The sequence below is a fragment of the Colletes gigas genome, unplaced genomic scaffold (genome assembly GCF_013123115.1).
Source record: "Colletes gigas isolate AHSC1104 unplaced genomic scaffold, ASM1312311v1 Colletes_gigas_Sc00003, whole genome shotgun sequence".
In the NCBI taxonomy this organism is placed as follows: Eukaryota; Metazoa; Arthropoda; class Insecta; order Hymenoptera; family Colletidae; genus Colletes; species Colletes gigas.
Genome location: NW_025106632.1, coordinates 1,223,824 through 1,245,472, shown reverse-complemented (window position 1 = coordinate 1,245,472; position 21,649 = coordinate 1,223,824). Strand labels below are relative to the sequence as shown.

Genomic DNA, 21,649 nt, shown 5'->3' with positions numbered 1-21,649 from the left:
TCGAAGTCTACGCATCATAAACAAAAGAGTCATCGACACGGAGGACCCTCGAACGCCTTTCATCCTAAACCTAGATACTTCCATCGTCGATACGCATTTGATGTTAGCCTAAAAATTTCCATCATCGACACCAACGATAACGTTAACCCTCTGCACTCCTGTGTCGACATCAGTTTTTATCCGAGGAACTCCTTTTTCGAGTCCCACTCGACATTTTATCAAGTCCAAACCAAAGAGATATACATTTGAAAATTACAAAATACGATATTTTTTAATCAACGTAAATTTCAAATAAAGCACTTAAAAGCATTGGGAGCAACTGATAACAAGATTGAAATATAATTCGGAGTGCAAAGGGTTAAGACATATACACATATACGTTTCTAACAAATTGTTGAGGATCCGCGATTTTTGGCAACGTCGCCATCTATCCATCTCTAAAGCAACAAGGACGATTATGGCGGGGCCACCGAGGACCACTGTTCACGCGATTTCATGTCACTGATTACACTCTCTCGGTAAACGTGCAAAAGTAAAAGATCATTTGCCACAGTCAATATCCACCCGAATATCTGACACAAATTACATTTCAATCGACGTACGAAACAAGGGTGGAAAATCGTTGGAGCACCTTTCACCGTCGACGGGCATCCCCTGTGAAAGGTTCCAAAATCGAACGTTCGACGAGTGTGACAATTGGACGTAGACGAAAGAAGAACAGAAGCGTAAAGCGTAAGCGTAAGGGGAATCCGCGAGAACGGGACAGAGTCGCGTTGCAGAGGATCGTTCCGAGGGAACAAAGACAGAGGAACGAGGCAGAAGAGAGGCCGGGAGGAAGCCGGCAAGGTTAGAGGGAGAGGAACGAAAGGCAGAAGGCGAAACGACAAGGTACGGTCTCGCGGTTGGCTCGAGCGAGAGGGCGCATGGCCTTGGCCGCTGCTGCGGGGTAATTCAGTCAAGGTTTCGGCCGATGAACTTCCTCCGATGGGAGGAAGGAGAGCCGGCCGGTAGAGGTCCGCGGCAGCGGTGGGGATACGGGAGGGCCAATCGCGGCGGCACGCGGCCCAGCGAGCGTCGTCGCGATTGGTTGGGCCCGTGACGCCAGTGCCCGGGCCCGCAGCCGGTTGTCAGTGACCTCCAGCATTGAAAATACGATGAACTCTCTCGGGGGGCTCTGTAAGAGCACACCGGTGCGCTGTGTGTCCTCTACTACATACTAGGTAGCCAGGGCGTAGACATTGTAGATGGTCGAGGCAGCCTGGCAAGCAGGCAGCCACATCAATCCCTCCCCACCACCGGCGTCGCTCCGAGTAAGGGCTGCACGGCCCCCAGGTAACCAACACTCGGCAGCGCCGAACTCCAGCCAGACCAACGCGAACCTCCCTCGAGCGAACACTTACTTTCACTCTCTCTTCTGCCTTCCATCCGCGCTCTTTCGTTCGTTCCTTCCTCTCTCGCGCCTCGTGTGCACCCGGTTGTCGTCCTCGCGTATAACACGGAGGAGGTGTCCATCGCTCGCCACAGAACGCACCTGCCCTTGCCTTCGGTAGGATCTCGACTCCCGTTCAGTGATATTCGAATTCCTTGGTTATCACGTGGTTAACCTTTGGTGCTCGACCAAGCCGGTACAGACTGATAGAGAGAGAGAAGGATTTATCGATTTTACGTGAACAAGTGAGTTAGTGATTTGGTCCAGTGATCGAAGGGAACACGGTGGACCGATGTCGGTCCTCGACTCGCAGTCAGTGCAGTGCCGTGCCAAGTGGATAGTAGATCAAAGATCGTAGAAAATCCTGGATTCCTTCTTAGCGTCGACGATCGCGTTAAACATGATTCTGACGCCGGATAGCAGTGCACAGGCGACAGCGGCTACGTCACCGGCACCGGAATCGCCGATCTCTGGCATCTCGTCGCATGGTTCGCGCGCGTTTGGCGCCTCGCGCATGTCTTGCGTCTCACAGAGCATGTCCGGTGCTTATCACGTGGCCCAGTTGCCTCATCATCTCAGCCCGAACATGCCCACCATGGACTCCACCGTCTCGTCGGCGAAACCCGAACCCGAATTGAACATAGGTACGACTCGACCGATCGAAAACTGGTTTCTCGTGGGGAAGGGGAGGTGAGGGGGGGGAGGGGGGGGAATTAAATTTACGATCGCGATCCGGGGGGATATTCCCGCGTCGAACTGAAAAACGATCGCGCTGCGTGACAGCCGAGTGAAAGCAGAAAGTTGTAACACAGCGATGCTGTAACTCGCCGCGAGAGAGGAGAAAGTGTTCTTCTTTCTCTCCCACCTTTCTCCCTGACGCGCGCTCTCCGTCCACGTGGAGAGCGAACACGTTCGCGGTCCGCCGCGAAGTGAAGTGTAATACGTTTTTTTTTCTCTCTTGTGTTGCAGAATTCGACGGGACCACCGTGTTGTGTCGCGTATGCGGGGACAAGGCGTCCGGTTTTCACTATGGGGTACACTCCTGCGAGGGATGCAAGGTGAGTCGAAATTCGCCACTCGATAATCCGCACGAACGCGACTCCGTTTTAACATTCGACGGATCCTGTTTTCAATTCTTGCTTCCTCGACTGCTATGCACACGGAGTCGCGTTACGAGTAACCGCGACGTTTTCGATATTTTTCATCGCTCGTCGTCGTAGTCGTCGGAGAAATTAGAGAAGAAGAACGGGACGCGTCGACGAAAAGTATCGAAAAAATGTTGAACCGTGACGCCATGTGGCCAGGAAGTGAACGGAGCTTGAATACGAATGTACGATGCGATCAAGGCTACGGGGGAGAAGCTATCGACCGAGCACGGGCTCGACCTTGTCTACACGGAAATCGCGAGACGTTTCCAACTGATCCTTGACGTTACCTCCTCGACCAGCCTCTCCCGGTAGACGAAAAATCTCGCCAAGGTCTCTTTTCTTTCGTCGATCTTTATCGACCGCTGACGCACGTGATATACCCGGAGACTCGTGTATTTGCGCCACGAATTAGCGAATATTTACGAGAAGCATCGGACGGAACAGGATACGACGGGGTCAGCTCGTTTATTTTTCGTGGAAATCGTGGAGGATGATCGATCTCGGGACAATAGCCTCGCGGGCGGTTACGCAAAGGTAGCGGGAAAGGTAGAAATGTGGCGGAATTCTTTGACGAGCGATAAACTTCGGGGCATTGGGAAAACGCGTGAGAAGGGTCCGGGACAGGTAGACGCTCGGACCTTTCGCTTTGTGTCCGGTGGTTTTCGTGTGGCCGCGCCACGGGGCGTTTGAAATTGCACAGGTACGCGTAACAGAGACTGCACATCCGTCCGTTGGACTTCCTGTGTCCAGGTTCCCTCGTTTCTCTATTCTCTCGCCGCTCGAAAATAAACCTCTCGCCATAAATATTCTTTACGATCGATTTGCTCCAGTTCTCGCCGAACGTGTTCGTCGATCGCCGACGAAAATCCCCGCGAAGTCTCCGAACCGAATTTAAATTGTTTTCCTCGAGACCGATAATTACGTCCCGCGAAGGCCAACGTCCTCGTGATCGTCATTGTGCGACTTCAAGGAGGCGAACGGTAGGGGACACCGCAGGCCGCGAATTCGAAGTAGTGGTAGAATGTTGCCCCCACTCCTGGCCGCTTTGCCACCTCCACTGCCTCCACTAGGGATCGTGGGTGGGGGGAACCGCGCTGCCAGATGTTGTGAATCGCCGCTCCGCTCGCAGACCCTCCTCGACCGTCGAGACTCGATGATCTCTCTTTCCTTTTGACGGTTCCTCGAAACGAATCGAAACGGTGATCGATGGCCACGGTTGCAACAGTTTCGACAATTACTTTCCCCCGAAAGGGTCTCTCGGGCACCCGGCGGTCGTTTCTCGAAAGAAGAACGAAAGGAAAGAGAGAGTGGACCGGCGGGGATCCCCGAAAAGCCCCAAAGAGATGATGACGGCCGACCGCGGGAAAGAGAAAGTATCTCGATCTTCCTGGCGTTCAACCCCCGACTGGCTGGTCCTATTTTACGATCCCCCCCGCGAAAGAAGGAACTGGACGGAGACCAAACGACGAGCTTTCCGTCTAGGCTCCCCCACTCAGCCCCGGGCCGGTTGACTGGGTTAGTAACTTATGGCCGCAGCGCCGTAACAGGCGCTATGCCGAACGAGTAGTCGCCGAGTGACCTAGCCGCTAGCGGTAGAGACCGTCTTATGGTGCTGGAAGAGGCAACCGTGGAAAGGGAAGAGAACGCGGAAGAGTGTTGGGTATCTTTAAGACTGGGTCGCTCGGTCGCGCTGCTGTTGCACTATTTCGCCATGGCGACTCCCGCGACCGTTCGCAAGCTACTTTTCCCCGTTCCCTCGCGCAGGTTCAAGGAATTACGATACCACGTCCTCCGTGAACGTTCCAACTTTGGGTTAACTTTGCTTCGAACGAGTAACTCTAGAAAATGGCGGGAATCGTAGGGAGGAGTAGGTTCTCTCGACCGTTGGCCCGGATTTCGTCGGTACGTTGCACCCCGCGACACTTTTCGTGCACGCGTCACTGACCTGGGCTCAGTTTTACGGGCACGAGAGATTCTCGTTGGCGGGATCGCGTGGCCGCGATAAAGGCGCGATAAAAGCCACGGCATATTCCGGTCGCGTTTAAATAAGCGGCTGGATCCACGAAAGGGGATCCCGGCCGAATCTCCGTCGACCGTTCGAGCAGGGTCAACGTTCTCCGGGTCGAGATTCGCGCGCGAAACCGTCGGTTACGGGTCCCTTGAAATTTCGGTGGAGGAGCACCGCGTCGCGAAACGAAAAACAGGGATTTTTCTCTTTATTTTCGCGTCGACGTTCCTCTCTGTAAATCTCCCGGGCGGGGACAATCAACGGTGGAGGTGCGCGTCGACTCTTTTTCCGGAGGGTTGAAACCAGGCGACCGGTGCATTAACCCTCCGGTCGTCGACCCCCGAGCCAGTTACGTCACACGACGTTACCTCCTCCTCCTGGTGCCCCTTCCGCCGCGGGTTAGACCCCTTCCCCTCCCCTCTGTCCCCCCGCTCCATCTAGCTCGTTCCTCCACCTCCGTCGCATCCTCCGCGTCTCTCACTTCCCCCCCACCTCCCCACCTCCCCTATCGCCGTGGACTCTCCTCCTCCGCCTCCCTCCCGGCTAACCGTCATTTTTGATGTCGTAACGAGTCGTGATCTCATTTTCATTTGATTGCGCGGGTATTTCGGTGCTCGGTTGGGGTTACTGACCCCGGTGCATCTACTTTAGAATCGGGTCAGCCGCTTATTATCGTGGTAGGTGTTCGCTCGACGCGGTATCTCCGGCCGGCCAGAGCGGGAGCGCTTCAAGATAACGCTACTGCCCCCGCCGCGCCGAATCGAACGTCACGCTTCTGTGCCGCCCCGATAAACCCACCCCGTGAAATACGACACCCCGGCTCCGTGGATGATCGCTCGCCCCCGTCCCTGGTCTACGTAGAGTTCGCTCCGCTTTCGGGAAACTGGGTGAAACGATCCTCTCTCTGGGTCGTGCTCGGTCGTCTTCGGGCCGACCCGACGGAATCACCGTTTCGAATCTAATCACTCCGCCAGGAGATTTCCCCGGGAACCGTATTTGTTACAAATTAGGGAATAATGGTGAACCCGATCGATTCGATTCTCAAAAGTCGGAATTCCGTTGATGGTGTATTTTTTGCATCGACTATTTCCAACCGTCTCGCAAATAACCGTTGTCTCGCTGATCGGGCATGGTGTTAATAGATCTAATCAGAGATCCGTAAGAGATACCGAGTATGGATGGAAATAGAAAATAGTTCGAGTGGTGACCTCGGCGGTCGACTTCCCTGGTATCGATGCCCGGGGAATAGAGCAGCGAACTGTTCGAGGTCAAACGAGAGTATTAAAGCTGGTCGGCCAACGGCACCATTTCTTCTCCTCGTTTCTGTTGAATTTACCCAGTTACTCGCTCAGTTTTATCGTACATTTTCGAAATCCTCTCCACGCTTACAGAATCCCTTACTCTCGTTTTTTCTGCATTTTTATATATTCTCGCGGTTTCAAAAATTACGATTTCGTTGGAATCTCAAACGATTACATATGCACATTTTCTTGCGTGCAAATTTGTACAAACATTACTTTTCAAGTTTTTAATTATGCAAGTTTGCCAGTTTGCCAGAATCTCGTGTTCATAAATACTACACTTCTATTGCGTCCTTAAGTATTTTGAAAATTATATTCAAACATTAGAAATTCAACGTGAATCGTAATGTAATTTGATACGCTAGATTACATAAAAAATAAGCTGCCAAAAAAAATAAAAATTTTATTGAAACATTACAAGTCCAACGTGAATCGTAATTTAATTTGATACGCTAGATTACATAAAAAATAAGCTACCAAAAAACAAAAATTTTATTGAAACATAACAAATTCAACGTGAAACGTAATTTAATTTGGTACACCAGATTACGTAAAAGATAAGCTCCCCAAAACAAGAAAGTACAATCATTTTGAGCGTAGTAGAATTTCGTGTAAAAGAGTCACCTAGTAAATATCGATAAAAATTCGTTGTCCGTCATTTTTTCGTAAAAAATTCGCACCTAGATAAGATTGGCGGGCGGGTGTGTGTGGTTTTCGCGCGTCGCGCGGATTAAACGGGCGCGGGCGATCAGCATCTCTGACCTCGGCGATCGACTTGACCGATACATCGGCGTCCGGGGAGCAGAGCGAGCAGCGAATTCTTGGGGTCGTAGGTGCGCGTCGGAGCGAGCGAGTACGCGCGAGCGGTTAATGCCCCCGAGCGGAGCGTAGAGCTATCGTGGCGCATGCGCCGGGACGGGCGCGCGCATTATGTACGTCACCGTTACTCCGTTTCGTGTCCTGTCCTCTCCTCCCCCTCTTGTTTCCCTCCCTCAACCCCCGTCGGTATTGCTCGACGGATCCCTCTCTTTCTCTTTCTCGCTCTTCGCCTTTCGGTCCCTCTTTGTCGCCTCCCGTGCTCTCCTTCTCGCTCGTTCGTATTCCGTCTTCGTTCCCCCTCCCCTCTCGCCCAACGCCCGTGGGAGCAGATACATTCACCTTCCCCTACCGCCCCCTCCGGACCGCTCGACAACCCCCCACCATCGATGCAATCGCGCGCTCCGGTCGTTGGCCCCGCGACCACGTCGTGTGTATATCCCACACTCTCCTTACCTACATCTCTGTACGCGCTCTCGTGTACACGTTTGCCCCGTGTGTGGCTCCCGTCGCGCGTGTAAGTGCCACACCGATACACATGCACGCGAAACCCGCACCGTCGCCGAACTCGCTCCTTTCGCGGAAAATAAAAGCGAACCGGTGAACGTGACTCGCGGCAAGCATCGCCGCCCGGGGTTGTTGGACGCGTGGAATCTGCGCGTTAAAAGGGATGACGGTCGCCCAGTGTCCCGCGATTCCGACGTCCGCCTCGTACCACTCGAAATTTTCGACCAAAGACGCGCGCCGGAAGGTCCCGTTTTCGGATCGATCCGCCAGAACTACTCGAGAAAGACCGGGCTTAAGGGGAACGCGACACCATCAGTAAGTAGAATGTAGACAAGGTTTACGAAGGCTGATTAACGCGTCTGACCCGATACGAGTCACAGTTACTTGCAAGAACTTTTCTGCCTCTCTACCGTACCCATCGGCGACAGAAATTTGAATAGTCTTCGATAGGCCAATTGTTATGATAGTGGAGGTAGATAAAATAAGAATAAAATTTTTTCATTCGAGGACTCCTTTTCCAGTAAGTCGACTTTAAAGACTCATCGAGTATGCGTGGAACAGATTACGATTTAGAGTTCAGCGTAAGTAGAAACAGTGGGTCGTGGACAGACGCACCAGAGCTACAAATTTTCACACTCGGTTATCTCGAAAACGAAGCCTCGAATGAAAAAATGTTTCCTTGAGTTTCGATTTGTTTTTTTCAGGTAGAATCACCCCCTTCTCGATTTTACTGTAAATTTATTTTGGCTTGCCCTACCAAACGTAAAACGTATTCACCGTAGTTTGAATGGGAAATTATCACCACTGTAAAATTTGAAGTATTTACAAAGACTCTGATTATTTCGATAGAATTTGGGAATTCAGACGATCATAGAATCCGTGAGCTAGAATTTCTTCTTCGATAGAACGAACAGAGAAGTTCGAACGGAGAGTTTTCTTGAAAAGTACAATCGGATCAATCGCCACGGTCTCAAACGTTCTTTCCGGGGCGGTATTTTTCGGCGAACCGTCGATTCCCACGGCGGATCGTAGGCTCCGATAGCAATCCGTTTGCACTTTCCGTGGATGTGACCCAATGGAGGCGCGTGCGCCAGCGAACGTAAGTCGAGGCAGCACGCGAAGGTGGTCGCCCCCTGGCCCGTCAGGGCGAATGCACGGTTTGAGAGATCGATGCACCGCATTCTCCCACAATCCTACCCCCCCCCTCCTCCCACCAGCCCAGTCCCACCTCTGCCCGATTCCCGCCAACCAAAGGGTTCAACAGGGGTTGCTGGCCTCGTCCGGGCATCCGCGACACCAGCTCGCGGCCGATAACAATTTGTCGTCCGTGATTTAGCGGCTTGCGTGATTTTCACGGTAGTCGTCGTGCAGCGGGAAATAATCGCAGCCAGAGACGGGATAATAAAATCATCGTAAGATTTCGATCTTTAATTACAGTTCGTCGACGCGAAATTATTAATGGTCCGCCGAAAATATACGATATAAATACACGGTTGATGAATTCCATTGCTCCTCGATTAATAAAAAATTAATAACGCGTCCCGGTGCAGTCGTTGGTGGCTAATCTTTCTTTAGACGAGACTAAACTACTACTTAATTTAAAACATCAACAACGAAGTTTATCGAATAATTTTAATATGGGTATACTTAGTTCTTTCGTATAGTTTCCGTAATCTTTCCTTAGACGCGACTAGACCACTTAATTTGAAACAACAACAACGAATAGGGGTTCATCGAATAATTTTAATATTAAACGTATATTTTCCGTTGACCTCCAGTTCCAGTAGTTCACTGTAGGAATTTTAAGTACTTCAAAGTCATAACCAGAATATATTTACGAAACTCGAAATTTTATTCTCGAAACTTAACTAAACTTCGTTTGGAAATAGTAAAGTCGTGGGTGTCAGTTTTTGAAAAGAAACCCCGTGGCGGGCAGGATCGTAAGAAAGAATTAGAAACGGAAACGGACGGCGATAGGAGAGCTTAACATTGGCAACGCTGACAGTTCATTGACTTGCATCGAACGCGTGCACCGATTGACAGGCCGGGCGCGGAGGTGCAACGGTACATCGTTCTCTCGTCTCGGGCTGTGCACGAAGTTGAGGTAGGCGAGGTCGCGTGTCTGACGTCACGAGAGAGTCACTTGACGACGAGTGTCGCCAATTCCGTACGCATACGTGCATACACGCGCGCGCCTGCGCCCGCTGACATCGCGGTGAAGATACGCGACGACGAGCACGACGACGACGACGAACGAACGGCACGAACGACGACGTTCCACGCGTCGTTCGTTACGTAACCGAGCCGCGAGGTCGTTGACCGATACGGGGCCGGGAAGTTCCTCCGCCCTGACCTACCTCCTTTGCCATTCTCAATTAGCGGCGCTACCGCGTGAAAAAAAAAACACCCCGACGGCGAGAAACGTACGCGTGACGATAAACGGATTCGACGGTGTTTCGTACTCTTCGATCGATCGGTCATTGTTTTTTAGTTCGGGGCGTAGAAGTGGGCGAGAAAATGGAACTACGGGCACTCGATTCGGGTTAAGCAACCATCGGTCGAGGACGGAGGTCGTTCACCTGGAACAGCAAAGAGGAATCGTCGTTCTCGAAAAGCAAACAAGCCCCAAAAAACTGTCGGTCCGTGGCACGAAAGTGGCGAAAGGGGGGTTTCCCGCTTCCCGCGTTTATTCGTGGCTGTCAGAGGGGTCGAGGTATCGAGAATAGGAGGCGAGGGTAGGGCGGGACACTCCGGGAGGGTGGTTCCTTGCAGAACGCGTCGGGGGGGGAGGAGGGAAGGAACCCGTTAGTAGAGCGCTCGAAGCGCGCGCGAGCCTCTATGGTCGCGCGGTCCGTTCGCCCGACGAAGACCGCGATACAGAGGGTTTGCCAGCGCGCGCGAACGGGTCAGGCGGCGGAACGGAGACGGACAGAGCGAGAGAGCGAGACGCGGACCGCCAGTGCGCGCAAGGGGGACTCTCACTTTCACGCGGTGAACTGCGGGTGAACGTCCGGGAATTGGGTCAGAGTGTCCCCCACCTCGACGAGCCAGAGGCAATGTGCCGATGCTCTATGCTCTCTGTGCTAGAAAGAGCCAGTCCACAGCCAAGCTCCGATACAAACGGTCGCTTCTTTGCCTCCCTCTACCCCCCTCTGGACGAAACTCGCGTTTCTCGACTTGCACGATCCTACGGAGGAACAGTTACGGTCGGTTCGTTGGTGAGTTTGATGGTTCCGGGACGAGCGTGGAACTTTATCAGTGAGGTTCGAGAAACTGTGACAAGGTTCGTTTCGTATCGGGCGCCGCGTCGTTTCCCGTGTTTGTTCGACGCACAGAGATCGTTCCGCCGGACCGATCGGTCGGAGAACCAAAGGCCCAGTGCGGCGTGCGAGAGGCACGCGACCCTCGTTTTACGATCAACACCCGTCATTGGCAACCGCGACACACAATTATTGGCCCAGGTGAATTAATGGGGTGTTTGTGCGAATGTGACCTGGCCACCCCGCGCACGGGGACCAATTGCTCGTCGGGGTCCTCATCAGACAGTGACGGTCAGACTGACGAGGGTTTCGTTGGTGATTCGCAGGGATTCTTCCGGCGGAGCATTCAGCAGAAGATTCAGTATCGGCCTTGCACCAAGAACCAGCAGTGCAGCATCCTGCGAATCAACAGGAACCGTTGCCAGTATTGTCGCCTCAAGAAGTGCATCGCCGTCGGCATGAGTCGTGATGGTGAGTCTTTTCGACGTTTACTATTTTCCTCTCTTACGCGGAGGCGCAGTCGGGAGCTCGTCAAGAGTACGTTACGCGACGTCATCCATTGACCAGAGTCGAGAAGTATTTACTTAAACGCATGGTACTTTCTAGATTCGTTCTTGCGAGCTCTCTGCGCTTTGCCCGATCGTTCGGCACGATTTTTCCACCTCGCTACATTTTTCACTCTACATCTTGTTGTTTCCGCGCGGAGTCAAAGTCGCGCAAAAAAATTCGCGAGCGAAAAAACTTATTACCGCACCGCGTAGCCGCGCTTTCCCTGGGACACACGATCGCCGTGTAACACATTTCTCCGAAAGAGTAGTTTCTAAAATCTAGAGTGCCAGGTCATTGACCGTTTGCGTAACGCTGCTCCCCGCGACACGGCAAGAGTGTCGCAATGGGCGAAAGTGGCCAGTTCGCCGTTTGAGAAAGCAGCCACGATTATCCCCCGATCGAGCCTCGACGAGCTTGCTTTCTTTTCGAAACATCGGCCCGATCCCTCCCGTTGACCTCTTTCGCCGCGAAACCCGCGAGAGGTGATTCGATCGACGCGCGGACCTCCCGGGGTCAACGACCCGGCCGCATCGGCTGGTCTACGTTCGCCTTGGATGCGACTACTTCGGTCTGATCTATAAACGTCCCTATCCACTTGCGATGCTAAATCGGCCGTAACGTATCGCAGACAGAAAGAGAGACAGAGAGAGAGAGATATCCTATGTTAAGGGGAATGTAACGCTGCGAGCAAGTAGAATGTGGACAGCGACGAGCCTTTTTCGCGTAGTCGCGACCTTACGGAGGCTGACTAAAACGTCTGACCTAATACGACGCGTTACTCCTTCCGATCTTGCTTGGTCGCTCTTTTTGCGATACGTTCCCTCTCGACGGAATTCTTGCATCAAAGATTTAATTTCGATTAAAATATTAAAAACAAAATTTTGTTACATTTCAAGTATCCGTTACGTTTGTTTGTACCATTCGAAAGATAACGAGCCGATTAATTAAGAATCGAGCGTGTCCCGTTCGGACAAATATAGTAAAAGTTCGCGAAGCAAGTCCCTACGATGGCAACGTGGACTCCACGGGGTCAATAGTCGGGCATTGCTCGACTTGCATGCGGCTCGACGTCCGTAGAAAGAGTACCGCTACTCGCCGCTACGTAGCCGGTGACCCTTCCACCTCCTTCCACGCTCCCCCCTCCTTTCCCAGCCGAGTACACTGTCGCGATCATCTCCCTCGCGCCCCCACTCCGTGTCGCTCGATCTCCTCGTCGAGAAGCTTCCCCCACCAGTGCGCGCGGAGCGACAACGCGCCGTCGCGTGGCGCTACGTTACGCGCGGAGACCTCGCGAACTTCGTTCCCTTCGCGATCGCATTCGAGCCCCCACTCCGGTTCCCCGCGAGCCTCTCCGCCGCGCGCGAGGCTTCCCCTTTCTCGCGTCGAGCCACCTGGCTCTCGGGCGCATGCTCCTCTCCAGCCGTCCCGCCAAACCGATGCGCCTCACTTGGCCGCCACGCAATTTGCGGCTGGACACCCGCGAGGTACCTGCTGCCACGGTTGCGACTTCGTTCCGTCTACGATCGTCGATCGAGCTGATTCGAGTCGTTTCACGATACGATTAGAAACGAACCAGGGATATTAGCGTTAGAAGAATAGAATCAGAGATTCGATGATATGCATCCTAAAAGTAGTATGTCTTTAACGACAACGTTTGTATTTGATTCGAGTAGCTCGCGTTACGATGACCCAGACCACACACTCGAGCAAAGAATCGAATGCCGTGCAGTCGACAGAGTTAATCCCATCGAGAGAGAGAATACGATATCCGGCGACGGAGAGATCGATCGTCCGTGAACGGATAAGTCGTTCGACGGCAGCTGGCGACAGGGCAAATAGCCAGAGCGAGGGGTTGCTCAAGGTCGTCGAGGGTAACTTACCCCCGGCAAAGGAAGTTTGCATCTGCGCACAGGAGAGTCACCTCTGGCAACGAGATCTCTGTCATATCTCTCTCTCTCTCTCTCTCTCTCTCTTGCGCGCTCGTTCTCGGTCTCTTTCCTTTTTCTCTGTCGTATTCAAGCACGAACACACAGAGTGACGAGCGCGCGCGCGCGCACACACGCGCGACAGTGTTCCACACAGGTACGCACACCCTCTCTTCCCGTGTGCGCGCTGGTCGCCACGCTCGGCGCGTACATTCGCTCGCTATATAGTATATATAGGTCGGCGGTACGCCTCGTGCGGCTGTCGCTGAAACCAAGTTCAAGGCCAAAGGCTCGGCAAAGGCCACAATCGTGGCCGGTGGTGGGAGTCGTTGATGGCTGAATAAGTGGAGGGGCTGTTGAACGCAACCCGCGGAACATCACTCAGTCGGCGGTGATGCTGTCTCGCGTCTGCACGCGTCGTACTGTCGCGCTCCTTTCTTGAACTCGCGAAGCAGCCGTGTGTCTGGCGGCGCGCCGTGCACGCCGCACTATACGATCTGGAGTGACTTGCGGGACAACGAGTCAGCCGTGAAACGGAAGCAGAATCCGTCGCGAGGATACCACCGAGCGAGAAGACAGATAATAAAAAAAAAAAAAATAATCAGACCGGGTTACGAGAGATCGGTCGCGTATGGTGCGCCATACGAGGTTCCGGGCTACGACGACCGGTAGTGATTGTGCCTATGGGAAAATAGTTTTCGTGCGCTGTGCAGTTCGATTCGAAGACACGCACCGCACAGGGGAGCGCAGTTAAGAACCGCGCGTTTTCCTCGACCGTCATGGGAGACGAGTTACCTATACTGAAGGGAATCCTCAACGGAGTTGTCAACTATCATAATGCACGTAGGTGTCCAGTGGGGATAAAAGCAACCCTTCGTTCGCGTTTTTTTTTACGGTGGTGTTCCGTGGCACGCGTTCCCTTTTTCACCCTCCGCGCTGCGCGGTTGACTTTCTATCGGTGGATTCGTAGCACGAGGAGGCCGGCCAGCCAAGCCGCACTTTCATTTCTCGCGCGAGAAAGTCGTGCGCTTTCCCCTCTCGATTTTTTTTCCCTGGCCCGAACGAACGAACGAACGAACGACGGCGCGTATCTGGTGCGGTGATAAGTTTGAACGGGAGGTGCTCGACGACCGTGGAGACCCGAGTCCCGCGGACGCGTGCCTTCTTTTTCCGCGTCCACGGATCGAAGCGACGCACGCGAGTACCGATGCGCCCGAAGGTCGCCCCCGAGCGATACGCCGCCGTGTCCGTTGCATGATTCATCCATTGATCGCATTAACTATTCATCGACGCGTCCTTCGTTCTGCTTACCACTGACCGAACTTGCTCTTCCCGTCTAACCATCGGACATCCGTTTCTGCTTATAGCGGTGCGATTCGGCCGTGTGCCCAAGCGCGAGAAGGCCAGGATTCTGGCTGCCATGCAGCAAAGCTCCCACAGCCGTTCTCAAGAGAAGGCAGTAGCCGCCGAGCTGGAGGACGAGCAACGGCTCTTGGCCACCGTTGTGCAAGCCCACCTCGACACATGCGATTTCACCAGAGACAAAGTGGCTCCGATCCTCGTACGAGCCCGAGAGACTCCTAACTACACCGCGTGTCCGCCAACCTTGGTGAGTATCGCACACACGATGCGTATTTATCTTACATTTACGCCTTTTCTTTTCTTTTTTTTCCTTTATTTTTTTGCTCGCGTCCGTCGCCGTTATTTTGAAAGTTCATTTTTACGCTCGCTTGCGTCAGCGCGAACCGGGCCTTGGAGAATCGTCGGTTTTACGCGGAAATCGAGACCAGTCGTCCTCGAGAAGCCGCGAAACGAGGAAGCCGAGAGTGCGTCTGGCACACGGCGTTGCGAGACGACGACGTCGACGACCTTCGACGCCACTCGTTCTCAACGCGACGTTCTCTTCCTTCTGTTGCAGGCATGCCCCCTGAACCCTAACCCTCAACCGTTGACTGGCCAGCAAGAGCTGCTCCAAGATTTCTCGAAGAGGTTCTCGCCGGCGATCCGCGGCGTGGTGGAATTCGCGAAACGCATTCCTGGATTCAGCCTGCTGGCTCAGGACGACCAGGTCACGCTGCTCAAGGCCGGCGTGTTCGAGGTGCTGCTCGTCCGACTGGCCTGCATGTTCGACGCCCAGACGAACAGCATGATATGCTTGAACGGCCAAGTGCTCAAACGGGAATCCATCCACAATAGCAGCAACGCGAGATTCCTGATGGACTCGATGTTCGATTTCGCCGAGAGGGTGAACTCCCTGCGACTGTCGGACGCCGAGCTGGGTCTGTTCTGTTCGGTGGTGGTGATCGCCGCGGACAGGCCGGGGCTGCGCAACACCGAGCTGGTCGAGCGTATGCACAACAAGCTGCGAAACGCTCTTCAGACAGTGCTGGCACAGAACCATCCCCAGCATCCGGACATCCTGAGGGAGCTTCTGAAGAAGATACCCGACCTGAGGACCCTGAACACCCTCCATTCGGAGAAGCTGCTGGCGTTCAAGATGACCGAGCAACAGCAGCAGATGCAGGCCCAGCAGCAGCAACAGCAGCAGCAACAGCAGCAGCAAACGCAACACGCGATGAACGCCCAGCAACCGCAGCAGCAGCAGCATTGGCCGATGGAAGAGGAACCACCGGCGTCCTGGGGCTCCGCCTCGGACGTTACCCTGGACGAGGCCGTAAAGAGCCCGTTGGGCAGCGTTTCGAGCACCGAGAGCACCTGCAGCGGCGAGGTCGCCTCACTGACCGAGTACCACCTGGTGGCTCCCCCTAGCGGACATCACGCGACGAGCGCGCCCCTGCTTGCCGCCACTCTGGCCGGCGGTCTCTGTCCCCATCGTCGGCGGGCGAACTCCGGCAGCACGAGCTCTGGCGACGACGAGCTTCATCGCGCGTCCCTCTCCAAGACGTCCCAGCCGCCCCAGTGCCCGCGGTTCCGTAAACTGGACTCGCCCAGCGACAGCGGGATCGAGTCCGGCACGGAGAAGCCGGACAAGCCGGCGAGCAGCAGCGCCAGCAGCGCGCCGACCTCCGTCTGCTCGAGCCCCCGCTCGGAGGACAAGGAAGTCGAGGACATGCCGGTGCTGAAACGGGTGCTGCAAGCGCCGCCGCTTTACGACGCGAACTCACTGATGGACGAGGCGTACAAGCCTCACAAGAAGTTCCGCGCTCTCCGTCAAAAGGACAGCGCGGAGGCCGAGCCGGCCGTGATCGTGCAGCACGCGCAATCCCAGCTCCACCTGCACCTGACCTCGCCGCCGGCTAGAAGTCCCTCGAACCAGATGGCGCCCCAGTGCCCGCAGACGGCCAGTCTGCTGAGCAGCACCCACTCCACCCTGGCCAGGAGCCTGATGGAGGGTCCGCGGATGACCGCCGAGCAGATGAAGCGCACGGACATCATCCACAATTACATAATGCGCGGCGAGGGCAGCCCCAGGTCGCCGGCGGTCTCGCCGTCGCCCGCGGAGCAGTGCGCCTCGACGACCACCATCACCGCGCGCTCGCCCCAGGGTACCCAGGGCCTCTTGCAGTGCGCCACCAGCAGCTACTCGACGACCCGGTGGCCGGCCACGTCCGTGATCACGACGACGACCGGCGCCCGGCAGCAACAACAGCAACAGCAACAGCAGCAGCAGCAGCAGCAACAGCAACAGCAGTCTTCCTCGGACTACCTCATGCTCGGGAACTCGCCCGCCTCGTCACCCAGGTACCTGTCCGCGGCGGCGACGAGTAGTACGAGCACGAGTCCAAGGCCCACCTCGAGTACGGCGGCAGCGACGTTGATGCTGTCCGGCTGCCCCAGCAACATGATGGAGCTGCAGGTGGACATCGCCGACAGCCAGCAGCCGTTGAATCTGTCGAAGAAGTCGCCGTCCCCGTCGCCGAGGCCGCTGGTAGGACCGTGCAAAGCCCTGTCCCTCGAGGCGTAGTGGTCTCGCGCGGCTGGCAACGATCACCGCGACGCGGGACGCGTCGGGGACGCCGTACGGCGCGAGTAACGTCCGCGATCCGCGTGTCGCGTAACCGCGCGGTTGGGGAGGACACTTCATTTCGACGAAGGAACAAGTATGAAAGTGCCAGGACGCTCTGAGCGCGTGATAAACCAAATAATTTATTAATTTAAACTATTAATCGATAATTGCGCGAGACACTATCGGAGAGACGGTGGGAGGTGGCGGAAAAAAAACCGAACGTCCAGACCTCCTTCGCGGACACCGCTCCGTGTCGTATTTATGAAGAATATATTTCTGTTCTCCAAAATGGTGTGGTGAAACCGAAGGACGGATCGAACGGGAACCGGGACTCTTTGAGACGAGTAAGTGCCGTTCCGGTAGCAAACGAGTGCCGTGTAGGGATTTACCTGTTCACCGAAAGGGATCTACCTGCCCGATTACCCGTCTACCACCAGAGCATCGACGATAACACGTGACGGAGATCCGTCTGGGGTGTTTGGACGATCTAGAAAGATAACGTTATCGATCAAGGGTAAACAAGGAGGAAACAGTAAGACAAGAATGATTGAATGTTACAGAAATTAATAATCTATCTACATGTGATAATCATGGAAATCGCGCATCCTGTACAGTCTCCACCTCATTCATCGATCATCTTACTCTACTATAATTATTGAATATAATAAAAAAGTAATTAATATTATTGTAACATGTGTAAGGTATAATAATCGTAAAAGTTATCATCTTGTGTATGTGCGCGTAGGGAAAGAAAACACGAGTGAGAGAGTGCGAGTGGGTGTGCGTGACGATCGACCAGGAACAAGAACGAATGGAAAACGCGTGAGCGTGCTTGTGCAAGTGAGTCGGGGAAAAATCGCAGCAAACGAGCTACAGAGAGAAAAAAAGCAAAAAACATATATATACAGGATGTTCGTCCACACCTGGGAAACATTTTAATGGGAGCTTGTAGGGACCAAAATAAGAGGAAAATCAAGAATACCAATTTTTTGATGGAGGCTTCGTTAACAAGTTATCAACGTTTTAAAGCTGATAGTGGTTCTCGCTCAGAAAACTGTAAGGCTGTCGATGAGTCAGTAAGTAGATTTTCTCATGTTGAGTGAGAACCACTATTCCACAGGCGAAGTATTCTTGATTTTCGTCTCGTTTTGGCCTCTAGAATTTTCTATAAAAATTTTCCCCAGAGGTGATCGAATACCCTGTATGTATGTACGAAAATGACGAAAAAGAAAAAAAACCCGGCTTTTCGATCGATCACGTTCGAACGAAAAGCACAGAGTCAGAGCCAGCGAGAACGATCGCGATATTTTAATAATAATGAGACTGACCCGGCCCGCCGCGGCCTCCGAGAGTTTGCAATCAACCGTACCTTTTATCACGTAAACCCGCGGTGTCGTGCTTCTCGTCTTCGGGCGAACGACCCGAGAACCAAAACACGGTCTATCCGATTATTCTGATTCGCGTCGCGAAAAGAACCTTAGGTATTGTACAGACACAGAGACCCCGTGTTTGTCTGTTCTTTTCTTCTCTTTTTTTTTTTTAGCCAAAACACCGCGACAACACAGACACGTCGCGTGTGGCGTAACGGATGAGAGAAAGAAAAAAGTACGAGACTAGAGTCAACGGTGTGTGAGAGAGCGTGCGCGTGCGAGTGAAAGAGAAAGAGAAAAGGATATTGAGAGAGAGAGAGAGAGAGAGAGAGGAGTCGCGTGCAACTTCGTTAGAATCGGCGTACGGCGCAGAAATGTAAATAGTAAATTCGTAAGACTAGGTCGTAGAAGCCGCGCGAGTGGACGAGATTTTTTTTCTTCTGGTTTTTTTTTGTCTTGGTTTGCTGACGAGAAAAGATACACTCGGCGAGAAAGAGGTAACGAGAGAAAGGAAAAAACAGGAAACGAAGATAACGCGGCGGGCCGCCGCCGACGTGTTGTTGAGACGCCCGCCCCGCCCCCCCCCCCTTTTCGCTCCCCGTAGTACAGCCGGGAGAGAAACGCAAAATACAATCCGTGGAAGATAAAAATGAAAAAAAAAAAGATATGTAACGACCCCGCTCCCCACCCTCGAACGCGAGAAACAAACACACACGCGCACACACACACACACACACACACGCGTACACGAGTGCGCGCGCACGTGCGACTAGAGGACGAAAACGCGTGTGGCATTGCGATACCCAGCGAGCCGAGAATCACTGTTCGACGGCTGAACAAAAAGGATAAAACTCGGTAGGGCGATGGCGATGAAAAAGAGAGAAAAAGAAAAAAAAGATATGTAAACAGAATTGCTCAATGGGCACCCAGAAAACCGTTGTCTCGCTACTTTGAGCGCAGCTCCGTCGGATCCCCAACCCCCTCGGAAAACACATCCCGAACAAAGCTTGTAGTGGAACACTCTGTGTATTTATTGTACTCGAGGAAAAAAAAAGTCATTCCCTTTTACGCTCTGTGTATCACCGTTCTCCCTCGACTCGTTTCATCGCTCCCGACTCCGTGTAGAATCCTTCTTGCTGTCCCACCAGCCGCAAAGTCAAAGTCCCCTCTGTTCCTCCGCCATTTAGCCAATCACCCCCCCCTGATAGAGATTAACCCGAACTTTCCAAGTTGCACGTGTTTATCAATACGTGCAACCCCCGGAGTCCGATGTTCACAATCAGCTAATACAGAAACGTCCTTTTGTCTCACCTCGCCCCCACCCTCGAACCCCCTAATTCGTCCAGTTTTCCCGTCGCTCATCCACCCAGGACATCCCCCCAACCGAAAGCCCCCCGCCCGCCCCCCCTTCCCCGATGCCCCCCGCAAGCGAACTAGCGTTGATATTCGTAATACTTGTTATGCATAAACTACACATAATGATTATTATAGTAAACGATACATAAAGTATGATATATTTCTCTATCCATTAAGAAGGAGGACACAAGCAGACAAAAAAAGTAATAATATTGATGGAAAAAAAACAAAATATCGAAAGTGTACTCTATTACATTGCAAGAATACAAACACGCAGCCCCGCATATTGCCCAGTGAGCACGTCATTTTGTACGCTTGGGAGTTGTGAGGTCGTCTGAATAAACATTGTCTGGTGAATTATACAGAAAATAAAACATGTCTCTTATTTATGCGTTCCCCCGATCCATCCCCCTCGATAGAAGAAGCGTAATCTTCTACAAACCTATCGATCTACCATAAATAATATTGGAAAGTAAATGTCTCGAAGTAGCGAAGAAAATTTTGAAAAGTATCACTCTTTTTCTGAGTATCGATAGATCGAAATTTTTTATTAGAAAATCGTCTGCTTCTTTTTACGCGGACTCCAGTGTTAATCTTCGGCGTCGAAGCAGAGAAAAGGCGTCGTAAGTGATGGTATCGAGGGAAGAAACGAGAAAAATTGAAAGTTCGATCGAAAGTGGTGCTGGGAACTGGTTTTGCGCAAAATAAAGAATGCAGCGGGGAAAGAAATTGATCGAAGCGTCGTGGTTAACGTTCGGAACCGTCGAACGAATTCAGCCTCTCCCATTGTCTACGGGAACAAAGTCGTTGCAGTTAATTGATTCGCTGTTCGCCCCGCAAGGGTGTCTCGCGATTCGTTAGATGAAAGAACGTAAACCGGGCAGAAAGAAACTCGATTAACGCGTGCAATTAAACAGAGCGAAGATTGCGCGAAGGAACGTGTAATCGGTTCGCGGTAAAGTTCCATTGCCCGATGATTAACAGTCGAGGGCAGCCAGGAAACGCTGCAGTGTCGTCCTTTCATGCTCCTCGAGCACGGCGAGGCGATTGCATTTCGAAAATTGGTTTAAACTCGACTCGCTAATGAACGAGCTTCGAACCGCTGAAAACGATTTTTTGTTTTCCAATCATAGAAAAACTACTGCCCGAAGATTGATAAATATTCTGGAAATATTGGTAAGTATTGGGAGAAATAGTTGTAGCGTTGATTAGATTAATTTTTCTCCCGCATCAAATATTTACTTGACCCCTTAACGATCATATTTTTCGAGTTAACCAAGAATGATCAGTTTTCTTTATTGGATTCGTTTCTAAAAATGCGGTTTTTGTTAATTACAATGTTGTATCCATAATTTGAAAGAAAACAAATATTATCATCCCTTAAACCGTTAGATTAAACAAATATCCTTTTTCAAAGCAGTCAGACTCAGGAGACTTAAGGGGTTAATAGTGATTTAAAGTTGTACGTGTGTCTTGATCTCAGAGATGGTCAATTAAAAACTATCGTCAGATATCAGGATAAACAAAGTGTATAATATTTTTATGAAAGTCCAGAAATATTGATAAAGCAGTCAGGTTTTAATAGATGCAAGAACAGTCGTTAAATATGCAGAAATATTGTAGTGAAATCGAATGAATTTGCACATATTCGCGTGATTGCAAAGTCAACCCTTTTATTCGAATCGCGTGAAAGCGGCGAAGGTAACTTTCGTATTAATACCGCAAATAAATGAGTCATGGGAGTTAATTGATTGCAGCATAATGAGGTTTAGAGTAGCAATCAAAGTCAATCGACAAAGAATTTTTACAAACATTTCTAAAATACAAGACTCTTTTTAACACGTTCACTGCCAGATGAAAACCGTGCAATTCTCTGCAAGACCAAAATTTTGATTTTAAACCATTATAAACTGCATAACCTTATTTTTGCAAGTTCGGTAAAATTCATAAATCCTATCCAAATTTTCCCCCTCGACGTGTCTGCTTGAGAATTAATTTTTCTAGTTTCACAGT

At 52.2% G+C, this 21,649-nt stretch overlaps 1 protein-coding gene across 2 annotated transcripts; it reads left to right on the top strand.

The window, feature by feature from the left end:
• The first annotated feature begins 1,829 nt into the window (after window positions 1-1,829).
• LOC122404467 (nuclear hormone receptor E75-like) lies at window positions 1,830-19,150 on the top strand. 2 transcript variants are annotated; one of them, XM_043408420.1, is made up of 5 exons: window positions 1,830-2,073; window positions 2,399-2,487; window positions 10,796-10,940; window positions 14,311-14,552; window positions 14,862-19,150. In XM_043408420.1, exons 1-5 carry the CDS (start codon window positions 1,830-1,832, stop codon window positions 16,866-16,868), a joined length of 2,727 nt encoding a protein of 908 aa, XP_043264355.1. In that variant the 3' UTR covers window positions 16,869-19,150. The 2 variants fall into 2 exon arrangements, with proteins under 2 accessions (XP_043264355.1, XP_043264356.1); XM_043408421.1 differs by lacking the exons at window positions 1,830-2,073; window positions 2,399-2,487; window positions 10,796-10,940 and adding an exon at window positions 13,339-13,786.
• Window positions 19,151-21,649: the final 2,499 nt, after the last annotated feature.

What these genes read in the sequence shown, in the direction of transcription:
- LOC122404467 (XM_043408420.1), top strand. Translation starts at nt 1,830, where the DNA reads ATGATTCTGACGCCGGATAGCAGTGCACAGGCGACAGCGGCTACGTCA. An exon ending in ACTCCTGCGAGGGATGCAAG is followed by an intron (nt 2,488 to 10,795) that starts GTGAGTCGAAAT and finishes GGTGATTCGCAG; the next exon opens with GGATTCTTCCGGCGGAGCAT. An exon ending in CCGCGTGTCCGCCAACCTTG is followed by an intron (nt 14,553 to 14,861) that starts GTGAGTATCGCA and finishes CTTCTGTTGCAG; the next exon opens with GCATGCCCCCTGAACCCTAA.